This window comes from Triplophysa rosa, linkage group LG11, assembly GCF_024868665.1.
Source record: "Triplophysa rosa linkage group LG11, Trosa_1v2, whole genome shotgun sequence".
NCBI classification, from domain to species: domain Eukaryota; kingdom Metazoa; phylum Chordata; class Actinopteri; order Cypriniformes; family Nemacheilidae; genus Triplophysa; species Triplophysa rosa.
In genome coordinates, this window is record NC_079900.1 from 5,730,621 (window position 1) to 5,745,345 (window position 14,725).

The 14,725-nt window shown below is 37.3% G+C and overlaps 1 protein-coding gene and 1 long non-coding RNA gene across 4 annotated transcripts in view; one reads left to right on the top strand and one right to left on the bottom strand.

Moving 5' to 3' along the window:
* The window catches only part of LOC130562292 (protein shisa-9), a 53,408-nt gene that overhangs the window by 15,833 nt on the left and 22,850 nt on the right, over nt 1-14,725 (top strand). For all 3 annotated transcript variants that reach the window (XM_057347222.1, XM_057347220.1, XM_057347221.1), the window contains exon 3: nt 10,391-10,503. In XM_057347222.1, the coding sequence (XP_057203205.1) occupies nt 10,391-10,503 (113 nt within the window). The remainder of the gene's footprint in view (nt 1-10,390; nt 10,504-14,725) is intronic.
* Nucleotides 3,572-10,382, bottom strand: LOC130562293 (uncharacterized). The gene is made up of 3 exons (XR_008963921.1): nt 10,059-10,382; nt 6,812-7,063; nt 3,572-3,717 (listed from the first exon to the last, which is right to left on the bottom strand). It is a non-coding gene; the product is annotated as an uncharacterized LOC130562293 (long non-coding RNA).

Below are 14,725 nucleotides of genomic sequence, written 5' to 3' on the forward strand. Positions count from 1 at the left end.
TAATTGTTTATTTAATCAATCAAATAACAAAATTCAACAAATTGTTTATTTAATAAAATTATTATACAATAAAATAATAATATACATTTATACTAACATAATTAAATAAAATATAAATAGTTATGCTATATTATTGGACACATTTACATTTATGCATTTGGCAGACGCTTTTATCCAAAGCGACTTACATTGCATTATACTATACATTTGTTTATCAAGTATGTACACTAGCCAGACCGACAAACAAACACAGGCTGGAAGTTAACTGCAGTCCAGGCGCGCGTGTCTGATGAAACGATCGACTTAAAGGTCCAGTGTATGAAATTTTGCGCCATCTAGCAGTGAGGTTGCGAATTGCAACCAACGGCTCACTCCAAGATGTCGTCACGTTTTTGCTTCTTTGTAGTTTACGAAACGGGCTCTGTAGACCAGTTTGTCCGTTTAGGGCTACTGTAGAAACAACATGGCAAATTCCATGCAAGGGGACCCACTCTGTATAGAAATAGCTAATTTTAAGGTAAAAAAAACATAACGCTTCATTATGTAAGGTCTGAAGACATAGTTATGTATAGTATAGGAATTGACGTCTTGCATGTAGAGTCAAAGACTGATTGTGGTTCTGATAGCAGGAGTGTGTGAGCGAATGTGTAGCCAGTAAACAAGATATTGATATTGGGCTCTTGAGGGTGAGAGTCGCAGTGTTTCTGTGGTTTGGATACAAAAAAACAGGCACAAACAAATTTGTGATATGTTATATGTTGCATACTCGGCATTACTAGAGAAGGATTGTAAACACACTATAAAATATCAGGTTTCTTTTTTTCTATAAATCCTGATACAGTACTGTATGTTGCATACGCAACATTTATACAACATTTACACATCTTCAAATACTTGCATGTTTCTGTGCTTTGTGTGTGAGAGAGCGAGAGATCTGGAAAAAGTGTCATTAACTCTCAGCCATAAAGCATCTATGAATGTTTATCGGGGTGAGTGTAAGTGTGCGTTTGTGTATGTGTAAATCAGAGGACATTTTGGTATATTCTCAGCGCTGATGCGAGCTGACAGGTGTAGCTAAGCGCAGCTAAACATCACGTATAACAGGCGAAGGAGAAACTCATAAACACACAGCTAATCTTAAGGATGTTCTCCTTGGCCTATGTGAACAGGTTGGAGTATAGCATACTAGTGCATACTACAGCATGCCAAATTTGACAAAACTTAATCATATTCTAGTCAAATTTCATATCAGACAATTATGTTACTTTCTCCAGATGTCATTACTGTCATACATTAAGATGTTTAACTAAGTTTGTTAGTAATCGATTATTCTAAATTATTTTGTTTACTACTACAGAAGGCATACGGCCGCAGAAAAATGAAGAGACCATTCCAAGTTTTCATTTCAAATCATAATTTCTAGATGTATTGTGGTCATTTCAGTCCGGTGTCTGTTGAATTTCAACAAAATCAAACCTCAGGAGTACACACAAGGTTATCACATTTTTTTTACTTTTCCTAAATACACCTAGAAAAATTATATTGCACTTGTTTTCTTTGCAGTATTTGAGGTCGGAAAAAATCTTTCTCAAAATCGGAGCATCTTTTCTGTTACTTTGACATGTTTCTCCAGTTTTCATTTTGTTCAAATAAATGCAAAAAAACACTGGGAGAAATATGATTATATATATGATAAAATAGAATATTGTAAAAATAATATAATAATATATTAATAATATAATAATACTAATATAATAGTTTATAAAATAGTTATAAAATAATACAATTTATTGCAATTTATATTAAAATATATTTATTATGTAATATTTTTTTTTCACAAATGGGTAAAACAGGATGTGTCTTCTTGAGATTAACCTGATTATTGCTTTGATGTACCATGACGTTCACTAAATCTTTAGCTTCATTCAGTGACTGCCTGTCTGTGTCTGGGGCTAAAATAACCTTTAAACTCTAACCTGCAAGCTTTTCAGCCTTTAAAACTACAGTATTCTGGCAAGATTTGATCAAGCCAGCATAGTAGTTCCATCGCAACATACCCAAAACAAACTGTGATCACATAGTGCTTTATTTATAGCTCGGCGACACATCTGCTGGATTCTTTACTGTATTTCGCTGCAAGCACTTCGTCTCTGACCACATGTGACTGACTTCCAGCGGTGTATTCACATGACACACAAACACTCCAGATCATTTCCCTGCGGTCTGCAGGTCTTTGATATTACACTTTGTGCTGCACGGTGTGAGTCATTCTATTTCGGTAAAGTGTGTTTGTGGGTATGCGTTTAACAACATGCTGTGATAACTTAGTTAGCATGTTTGACATGTTTATCTACTTGACAACTTTTTTCAACTTTGCAGCATATGTCAACGTGTGTGTCCCAAATTCACATTAGATGAAGCAGAGTGATGTCACTTATTTAGCAGTACCTCGGGGCCTCATCTGTTCTGAAAAGCATTGTGTTATATGTGTGTGCGTGTGTGTGTGTGTGTGTGTGTGCACAGTCCTAGTGACATTTACATGAGTGATTGTGTAGGACTGGGGGAAGCCTTCGGTGATGTTTTCAGTCAGATAGTAGGAAGATGCAGAATACAGGAATCCCATAGCAAATCTGACCCAAATTATGGCAACAAACTGAATAACAAACTGGTAAGTAAACAGCATGTATATGAAGTCATATTTTGAATATGCACACACTTACTGAATACTGAAAGTAGTTCATGATCCAAGGCTGAAATGTACGCTTTAAACATTTCATACTGTGTTAAATGAATAATGGTATATACTTCATACAAACAGCAATATGAACTAAATTAAGCATTAAGCAACCAGGAAAACGCGAGCCGCACAGCTTTCTCATGCGGCATTCTGAAAAGTTGAACTATTTTCATCTCGATGCTGCGCCGACGTGCCTAGAAAAACGGCCGCATGCGCATCACGACCGCGTCACTCCCTTTTGCGCGCACCTGCAGCGTGTCTACATTTAGAATCGCCCCTTAAAGTGATTAAAGGTTACCAAAAAAATGATAATTCTGTCATCATTTACTCACCCTCTTGCCATTTCAAGCCTGTTTGACCTTCTTTCATCCGAAGAACACAAAAGAAGATATTTTAAAGAATGTTGTTTACTGGAAGAAAGAAACTCATAAAGGTTTGAAATGACATGAGGGTGAATAAATGATGATTTTTGGGTGAACTAATAATACAATCAATAGCGTTTATATAAAACTCAGATGGTGAGACGCACGCACACATCCTTCTGCGTTTAGGGACTGTTCTTGGCCGCTGTCGGGTTTAGTGTACAAAAAATTGGGCAGAGTGATCATAGTTAAAAGGGTTTAGAAAAACAACACCAGAATGATGAAAAAGAAAATCAATGTGTGAGCACATAGTATGTGGTCATTAGAAATGTGTTTGTTTGTGTCAGGGTTACTGTAGGTTTAAAAGGGCATTAAAAATATCATTACCCTGGTAAATCTATGACGAATATAGTCAAACAAACCTGTATGCTGAGGTGCTCCATTGAATGTACCAATTACGGGATGGTTTCACTGTTGGTATCCAAAATAACCCCATACACCTCCCTAGGGACAGTGCTGTGGGTGTTTTATTACCCTGGGGGTGAGAGTCAGGAATCATGTGGTATTTTTGGAGCTTTTCTCAGTCCTGACCTACAGTAGTGTGTGATTGTGGCATTCCTGCAGATGTAAACAAAAAGTTACTACGCAGCATCTGAACGCAGACGATTATGTCAGGATTATGATAGCAAGTTCTGTTGAAGCAATAAAGTGTGTGAGGCTGTGCAGTCTTGGGACTTGAATGCATGAATGCTTTATAGCTTTAGTTAACACGTAATAATGTTAAGGGAAAACACCTCAGCAACTGCATAGTAATGCCCCGGCGACAAACCAGAACACCTTAGGATTGTTTGGTGAGTTTTTATGAACCACTCGTTTTTTTCTGAAAGCGTAAAAATCTAGTTTTAGAAATACGAAGGCTGGGCATTTTTCAGGTTTTTCCCAGAATGCTCTGGTCTCAGGTCTATTTAATAAGCAGCAAGTCTGTGAACTCCAGGACTCAGCAGACAAAATCTGCACCTGTCAGGCTTTATTGAGTCAGTAAAGAAATTCAGTCAGAGGGGAAAGGATGTCAAACTTCATTGCTTTTTCGCTATCTGGCAAATCTTTTCGCCCCACCGATAGATTACTGCTCTGATGCACCAGCCGACATCTCTATGTTTTACATGTCCCCTTTCTCATGTAAATGTTTAATCACACAATGAGACGTGTGCAAAGACACACACGCACACATACGTACATGCTGCAAACCACATCTGAGCCTCTTTATGTATAGCAGACACATCAAGGCCAAATACTTTCCCCCTACTGTGATATCGCTAATGGCAAATGCATCAGAATCAGAAATGTACACACACACCCAAACGAAGCAGCATTAGCCCTGCGGCTAACCGGGCGACTACAAACCATCTGCCTCAAAGACAGAGCTAAATGACACATGCTAACAGCTAATTACGAAATTATTTTTGTATGATTTATTTTTGGACTTAATTACTTATTGTCATTGACTAGTAAAAATTGCTTAGTCGATTTCTTTGTTCTGCTGAACACACAAAAAAATATATTTTGAAGAATGTAGGAAAGCAAACAGTTCTGGGGCACTTTTGACTACCATTGTAAATTTTGATATTATGGTAGTCAATGGCGGCCAAGAACTGGTTCTTCCAAATATCTTTCTCTGTGTTCATCAGAACAAATACATTTATACAGCTTTTGAACAACTCGAGGCTGACCAAACATACACCCAAACATATGTAATCAGCCGCTCGATCCCTTATTGCTTTTATAATATTACTGCAGAGGATACAAATTACAGGAATAGTTCAAAAATAAAATATAAGACCAATTAAAACAGTCTTAATTTAAGATGGTCCAACCTAGTCCAAGTTGTTTTTAGTAGAACAGCTGTGTTTATGTGCTTGTCTAAGAGTCCCTGACTGGGTCTTAAAGTGAGTTTAGGACCCCGTTGGGGGCACTTAATATTGATTTGGAATGCCGGTGGTTCGTCTTCCTTCCTTTGATTACCAACGGAGTCGAATCTTTTTGCTAAAACGTGGCAGTTTATTTAAGGATCACATGATTCTATGAAAAGGAACATGTTGGGATCGAATCAGCAAAATGAGAAATCTCTCATTTACCAAATTCCACCTGATACACACATATACACTGCAACCCAATCCAGTGCATATACCTTAAGAAATATATTCATCACGCACATTAACACCCCATAAAAACCTGATCTTAAAATGCTCAGCTTTGTTTGATGCATGACAGTGAAAAGTAGCGCAAAACATTGAGAAGCTCCTCCCCCTTTAAAATAAAGCCAATAACTTTTAATTTATTTATTAATTCATCATTTTTTTAAATATTATTGGCGGAAGTGCAAAGACTACAGTAAAAGCCTTTAAGTGCTGTCTGACATTTTTCCTCTAAAATTATGTATATTTTTATCAGGCTCCAATGTTTATATTAAAGGTCCAGTGTGTAAGGATCTATTGACAGAAATGCAATATAATATATATTGTATAGTTGTAAACATACAGCTTTGTCGTCAGAAGTGTATAAAGATCTTTCATAATGAAGTGTTATGTTTTTATTACCTCAGAAAGAGCCATTTCTATACACCCGCGGGTTGTAATTTTAGACGAATATTTTAACCGGCACTTTTCGTCAATGTTTTGGAACACTTAGATACCCTTAGATACCCTTTTATATGGTCTTTAATTTATGAAACTTTGGTTTATCCTAAAACACAACCTAGTGCAGTGAATTGAAAATAAATAAATATAAATATGAAAAATTCCTTAATATTAAAATAGTACATTGTGCCCTCTTTTACAGTGCAATTTTTTTTCTGCTCTCAAGTGTAAAAACTGTCTCAAGGTGAAAAGAGCTTTTGTTTAAAATATATTAAATTGTAGAACAGAAAAACGAATAAACCGACATCCTTGTTTACAAAGCTGGGAGCAGATGTTTCTCAGATTGCATGTTATACACACGCTCTCACGTAGGAATGCTGCATTAGACATGTTGTGGTGAAAGGGATCCAGGCTGGAACACACATTTAAACACCACACAACATACAAATCTCTGATTTCTCCCAAATCAATAGGGTTGTTTTGTTTAGATTCAACCGAGAGCAGATATAAGATCAATACAACTGACAGATCAGGTTTACTCAGTCATCATGGCTTTTGTCAATAACTTGTTGTGTGAATAGACCTTTCTACCTATAGCTCATAATGGAAATTGGTGTTTATGCCCTAAATCTGACAGAGAAGAGGTGATATAGTGAACACAGATCATTGGAGGCTGGTGAATCTTTGCGCAATGCAAAAGCAATGCAAATTTCCAAAGTTCTTCATTTAATGCTGATTACCATAAATAATGACTAAGTTCTGTTATTTATAAACAGGATCCCTTCCCTTCTCTGTTCTTCAATCTTTGTAAAATCTTTGTCTTGTGGTTAAAAGAGAATTTCTAAACTGACTTAAGGCTTACACACAATGAAACTGTTATTGTCTTCTGGGTCTGTCTCCCCATTTGAGTTCGGGACGAATTTAAGGGTGTTTCTCCAACACCTTAAACAAACCAAATGGCACACTGTTAGAAGATTAAAGTGACTATCCACACAATTACAGCCAAACTGAACAATTTCTCATTTTGATTAAAAATAAATGTTTAGATCTACCAATGGCTCTGGTTTACAGCTCACCAATGGGGTAGGAGGTTTATGGACAGTCATCTCTCCATGTGGTCCACCAGCTCTTAGAGGACAGCAAAAATGATTCGTAAGGCAGCACATAAATGGAGCTTACAGCAGAAATCTGGCCAGAACTGAGAGTCTCATTCTTCTGGTTGTTATCATGAAAGAGACAGACCCTTTTGGTATTCCTCAACCCGGCGTTCCTGGAAACTGTTGCTTTTGAAATATGTCCCAAGGTTCCACCCTGTTCTGATTATGAGCCTGAGGAACAGAGAATGGAGAGACAATGATGTCACAAGGGACAAAATGGGACCTTGCTGAACGACTGAGCGGAATTTTGAATGGCACTGGAATCAGGTCACTTCCCGTGCAGTGCCTGCTTCTGTACTGTAATCTTTATGCAGCCATTCATTCAAACGCTTGTCAGTGAGAGAACTGAGGAGGTTGGATGTTAATGAAAGGAATGGTTCAGCCCAAAAATTCATTACAATTCTGCCATTATTTACTCAATTATTCACTCAAACTCTAAAAAAAGGTGCTTCAAAAGGTTCTTTGATGCCATAGAAGAACCTTTTGGTTCCATAAAGAACCTTTAACACGTGAAGAACCTTTCTGTTTCAAAAAAGGTTCTTTGTGGCGAAAATGGGCTCTTCAGAGATGGTTCTTTAAAGAACCCTGAATGGTTCTTTGTGGAACCCAAAATGGTTCTTCCATGGCATTGTTGTAAAGAACCTTTTAAGCACCTTTATTTTTAAGAGTGTCAGTTTTACATTTACGCAACCTACATTAAAGCAACCTACAGTGCCTTCAACCTCTAAATTTGATCAGTATGTTTGTTTTCTGGGAATCGAACCCCAATCGAACCCAACACAATGCTCCAAGTAAGCTACAGGAACATGCATGGTTGTTTTTTATAGGTGAACACAAAAGTAGACATTCTTGAAGGTCTAGAACCTTAAATAACCTTTTGTGAAACAAGGTTCGTCAGATGTTAAAGATTCAGCCAAAAACAGTTCTTCTATGGCATTGTAAAGCACCATTTTTAAGAGTGTAGGTGTAAGTGAGGTGAAGTGGTGGCAATGGGAGTTCAAAGATCAAAATACGGTCACTAAAGCTTCCAGTGAGGGATTTAGTTGGATTCTAGAGGTATGAACGAAATTTATGAACAAGAGAGAGGCACAAAGTCAAGGACAGTCAGGACACTGAAGGAGATTTAATGAGACTTGGTCTTGAGAGAGAGAGAGAGAGAGAGAGAGAGCGAGAGAGAGAGAGAGAGAGAGAGAGAGAGAGAGAGAGAGAGAGAGAGAGAGAGAGAGAGAGAGAGAGATAGAGAGAGAGAGAGAGAGAGAGTAGAGAGAAATGTCATGACCCTGGCTGGACTCACACCCCAGTCTCCCAAAAGCACAACAACTCATTATGCAAGAGAACCAACACGGACCACAGGTCCACCACTGAGAATTATATCAGAGAATGATATTGTTGGACTTTAAAGGCAGTCCTGCATGTTCAGAAATTTTGAAGAGACAATTTGCTCAAAAGTAATATGAGGTTTTATTATCAGATGTGAAAAGCTATAACAAAGCTTTGGGTTGTCAGACGACCTCCGAAAAACCAACAACACAAAATATTCAAATACACCCATATTTATAAAGTATGTGACGTCGCTCGTATCTTCTGACTCCTCCTCTGCTTTTTGCTCCCTTTCCACCAATCACCGTGAAGTCCTTTTTCTTAGTTCCTGTAAAATAACATTTCAAAACGTATATCCTGTGGTCAGTCGCCAGTCCTTAGGAATGTTCTCCCTCCCCCAAGGAGTGGTCTCCTAAAAACAGTTTATTGTGGCCGGACAACACACCAACATTCTTAACATTCTTTTAGTAAAAAGAAAACACTTAATCATCTAATGTTTTTAATTATATAGAGTTGTTTCTTAATCCTATGATTCATTAAAACACATCACAACTCATGATTATACTTAGAACATATGCAATGGATTGATTCATAACATTTATTTTTCTTTGTGACTCTTTATATGAGTGTGTGTTTATCTAGATAATTTACAACTCCAACCCCCAACTATCTCTGTTTTCTTTGTTTGCCCCAGTAACTTTCTACTGAGTGAAATAGAAAGCACATGACCAAAACACACAGCTTAATGAAACAAATGAAAGAAAACACTTATTGATTATATTGATATTTAAATCATACTTTTATCTAAAAAATATTCCCACGATATGCAGGAAGAAAAGGCAATAAAAGAATCGCAGGAATGCAGGAAATAGCTTAAATACAGAGACATCGAATGACAGACACAATATAGAAACTGTGCAAAAGTACACTGTGTTCTTTCAGTACATCATCAAATAATTGTAATAAAATCTCAAGTTCTGTATAAATAAACACATTCATGGCGACAATTGTTTTAGTTTTAACTATAACTTTTGTCTTGTTCCTGCAGCTCAAGGGAATTGCGTTTCAAGGAACACATACAGTACTATAGACTGAATATTTACTGTACACTCCTAGGTGCTTCAAAGGTTCCTTACAGTAATGCCATAGACGAACCATTTTTGGTTCCACAAGGAACCATTCATTCAAAGGTTATTTAAAGAACTCCCTCTTTCTTACCCTTTCATAATCTGAAGAGCCTTTTTTTCGCCACAAAGAACCTTTTTGTGCAACAGAAAGGTTCTTCAGATGTTAAAGGTTCTTTATATATCGTGAAGCACCTTTATTTTTAAGAGTGTACAGTATATGCATGTATAGATTGAAGTCTTTTGAATAAAAGCATCTGTCAAATGCATAAATGTAATGTTCAACAATGAAATACGATTTAATGCAACAAAGTTAAATGCATCGGTAGTCTGGAAATTGTATTTCTCAAAGAGATTAAACATCCTTGCTTTTGAGCTGGTGAAATACAGCTCAAAATACAGAAGGTCAATGAAAAATAAATTCTGTCATCATTTATTCAACCTCATGTCATTCCAAACCTGTATAAATTGCTCTGTTCTGATGACCAAAAAAAATAAAGATATTTGGAAGAATGCTTGTATAACCAAACCGTTCTGGGGCACCATTGACTACCAATGTAGGAAAAAAACACTAGTCAAATTTATACCGGTTTGGAATAACATTTGAGTGAAAAGATTAAATCTTCTAAATCTTCAAAAAACGTTCTTTTTTGGGTGACCTATCCCTATAGATGGCTCATAGCATAGAAAAGTTAAACATTCTGCTGTCATCAATTACTCACCTTCGTGTTGTTGGAAACCCATATGACTTTTTTAATCTTCAGAACGCAAAATGAGATGAATAAATATTTGGATAATTAAAATACAGACTTTTTATTGTTTTATAAAACTGTATAACTCTTAAAGACAAAACATACTGTACATGTGAATCCGGTAGCTCTTCTTGTCTAAATGCAAAACCACAATTTCTCTGGTTACACATGAGACTGGTGAGACGTGACTTGGAATGGATGCAGAATATTGGCTTGGAACGTTGTCTGGTTCGTGTTGCACGGACCCACATGCCAAGTGTCCTGCTGTGAGACTGATGGTGTACAAATACTTCTCTTTTTAGGGCCCTAACAGAACTGTTGAAACAGCCAGGCGAGGCAGGGGGCATGGACAGAGGAGGACACCACCCAATCGGATCCAACGGCCTGTCCGGCAGGACGATGCGTACCAATAATGGTGAGTCAGAGCTGCAGATTTGCAGCTCCTTTGGAATAACCTGCTTTGTTTATTCACACGGGGACTCAAAGATATACTGAACGTCAAGTAAAATATAATGAATGTCAAACTTTAAGGCTAGGGGGGAAATCCTGAGACTTGCACTTTGTACTTTAGTTCCTGTGCAAAAGAGATGAGCCCTGCAGATTTTGATCCATACCTGTAAACACATGAAGTATTGATCAAGTAACATTATTTCAAAGTAACAAAACATATTATGCAGTATAAAGCAGATGTGTCAAAAAATTCTAGTGAAAATATCTAAAAGATATTTTGAAATGAAGTGAAAGTGACCTATTTGTGAAAGTGACCTATTTGTCAGGTATGGTGAAATATAAGAATTAAGTAAGCGAATGTTGAAAACAAGCAACAAAAATCTGCCAATGGGGTAAGAAAGAAATTACACTGTAAGAAAAACCTGTAATTTTACAGAATTTTACTGTTCTTGACAGATTTCGAATTGTATTTTGGAAGCACAGTCAAAAAATCACAGAAAAATCATGAAAAAACATGTAATTTTACAAGAAAAAGTGTTATTGTACAGTATATTTCTGGCGCCCCAGATGCCAGAAAATTTGTGTTTCTTTACAGGATTTTTTTTACAGTGTAGGTAACTTAATTCAAGATTATTTTTCTTTTTTTGCTTGTTTTAAATAAAAACATAAAACAAATTCTTATATTTCCTTTCATAAAGCAAGACTAAATATCTTGGGTCACTTTCCTTGTCAATTAAATGCGTCTTGATTTAAGAATTTTATATACTTTTACTAGAAAATAATACAAAAATGTGTGGTAAGAAATTCATTTTTTGCATTTTTAAATATTTCCTCCTATCCCAGTCGAACGTATCTTTTTAACCTACGTAGCAGAATATCACAAAGATTTAAGAACAGGCTGTTTTGAGGCTGTGATGTAGGTGATGACATCACAGAGAACACCCCAGCAACCAGCTAAAAATCACCCATAACAATTTAGCAACTGCCTGCGTTGCTCTTGCGACCATCCACATTAACCCTATATGGGTAGACCACTTTTAGATTACTTTACTGTAGGATGACTTTGAATAAATCACAAAAACCTAAAACTACATAAAAATCATTGATTCTCACATTGAAGGATTCTCATATTGAACGATTATTATTGTCGGACGGCGTTATAGATAAAGCCCCAGCAGACACACTTAGGTTCTGCACCCGGTGACCTCTCGACCCTGCGAGTGTAATGAACTGTAATGGGAGTAATTAAATTTGCGGATATGAAAGATCCTACTGCTGTTTGGAGGAGGAGGCAGCTTAACAAAGCAACTGGGCTAATTAAGACATAATTAAGAAACGTCAGCCAAGACCTGCTGATCAAGAACACACTGTCCTTCTGTTTGAGATTTAGGGAGCCATTTATCTCTTTCGCTCTTTGCACACACACACACGCTCGCACACCTCATCAAAGGTGTGAGTTTGCCGTTGTGAGTGTGAATATGTCTCCCTTTTTAGTCTTTATTTATTCTATCTTGTTCTTGTCCAACTCTCTCTCTCTCTCTCTCTCTCATTTTCACTTTCTGTTCAATGTGTGTTTACTTATATGTTTGTAACACCAGCTGGAACACTCAATGGGCCACAAGTTTCTAAGAACGGTCCATCTGCACACACACGCACAAACACGCACACACACACGCACACGCAACGCACACACAAACACACACGCACGCACGCACGCACGCGCACACGCACGCACACGCACGCACGCACACACGCACGCACACACACACACGCACGCACGCACGCACGCACGCACACGCCATGCAGTAGGGGAGTCGTGACAGGTAAAGCGCCACAGAAGCAGGTGGTCTGGAAGAACGGATGGATTTGAGATGGAGAATGATGAGGGCGGAGTAAGCTGATGAACTGCGAGAGGAGGGAAGAGAGATTTAAGGAATCAGGAAAAGTGATTGGTGAGGAGAAATAAAATGGAAATGAGAAGGAGATGGAATGAATAAATAAGCTATAAGATTCAGAGAGACCTTCATGGAAATGGGAACGGAAGTGGATGAGGAATAGTGCGGCTGTTGAATGGTGAATAAAAGGAGAATTAAAGAGACAGGAGTGAGAAATAAATGAAAAACGATGGACAGAGCTTTCCTTAATAATTATTTCAATCTTCTCAATCCAGTGTACTTTGACAAAACTGAAGGCTAAGTTTGTAATTGAATTTTTTTGTAGTATACCTGTACATCACATTTTTCATGGGATGTACATTTGTAATACTTACTGTAAACTAAGTAAGAATTTAGTTTCTATTGACAAATACATCAAATTTAACCCTGAAATGAGATGGACGGGTATCAGAAATATCTTTCATGTTATCCGAAGACTTGTATCTAGAGAGCAGAATGTCATTGAGAAGAAAACATTTGCTACATAAACCAATTTTTAAAAAATCTAATCTAAAATCTAAAAAAGTTGTCTTCATTTTTTATCTTGTCAGCTGTGGAGACAAATACAAACTGCAAAAGTGACAAAATCGAGCGTGGATGATTGACTTGAGTGATTGAGTGATTTGTGACAGGTGGATGTTTATCATACAGTCAAGAAAAGAATATTTTACCGCACAAGAATGCTGATGTGGGTTCTTGCTCTATGCCATCTGGTTGACCAGTCAAACGCCCCAGAACAGCCCGTGGGCAAAAACACTTGAGGGCTTTTTTTCACCTGCTCTGGAGAAATGTTCCTCTAATAAAGTAAATCTAACCGCTGATGTAAGCACGTTTTTAAAACTGCATTTTAAATATGCGATTGTTAGAGATCTGGCTGAATGCAAAATGTCTCACATGTGCAGCTAATGAGAGCGACAGCATGTGTTGTCACACTATTTGCATTTTGATGATGAAACATTGCGTTGTGTATGTGTGTGTAAGACAGAACGATTATGTGCCATATGTGGCAATCATGTTCTTGGCAGACAGCGTGTGTGTGCGGGCAGGGGATGGTTGTATGACAGACCACCCGTGAGACACGTCCATCACAGAATGAAAACGTGTGTGTGTTTAGGATGGCATGTGTGTATCCATATGTCTGGAATCTATTTTTGTCTGTGTTGTTAGTGTTTGTCTGTATGAGACGTAAATGCATGGTTTAACATATCGTGAGTAAAGATGATGCATACAGTGGATCCTAAAGTCTATGACTGCATAAAGAACCTGGCGAGTAAACAAAATTTTCTATAACTTTTGAAATGCAAACATTTAAAATATTTTCTTGTCCAGGCTAAAGCAAAATAGGTACGAAATATTTAAATGTATTCTATTTTTACATCAAAGGGATACTTCCCCAAAAATGAAAATTCTGTCATTTACGCACCCTTAGATTAACCTGTATACATTTCTTTGTTCTACTGAACACTCAGGAAGAAATTTGGAAGAATGTCAGATCTCACCCACCATTTACTGCCATAGTAGGGAAAATAAATACTATAGGAGTCAATGGGGGTGAGATTTTACAATCTTCCTGATATCTTCCTGTGTGTTCAGCAGAACAAAGAGAGTAAATGATGACAGAATTTTCATTTTTGGGTGAAGTATCACTTTGATGTAAAAAAGGTATTGTAATGCAGATGGTCACTGTACGGTGTAAGAAAAACAGCTTGACATCTTTATGCATATTATCGTAATATTATACTATGTATCTTACTCACATTTAGCGGGAGAAAAAGTGAGACTGCTCGATTTATTTCTCTCATGCCCTTGAGGTTTTACTGTGATCAGCCAGACATTTATTGTGTGTCTAAATCACACATGCACTTATGTGTGTGTGTAATGATGTGGAAGGTTGATCACACCCTTTCTTCCTGACCAGATTTTGTGCCCTTGCAGTGACCCCAGCAGCTGTGAGCGACGCACACACACACACTTCTCACCATAGCCTCAGATTAGTCTAAATACAGGCGACAGTTACATAGCAGGACATCATCCTAATATTCTGATCCCACACCACCAACAAGCAGTCACTTTATCGCTGACACTTCAAAAATAGGAGTTAAATATGGGGTTAACTGATCCTGTACTAATTATCTGTTTGAAGGACAAGAGCTGTTTTTTTGTAGTATTTGTGTGAGCCCAAAACCAGACTATAGACAAAGCGACTTAATAGCCATTATGGTTTTATATAGATACAGAATGAATAAATAAACC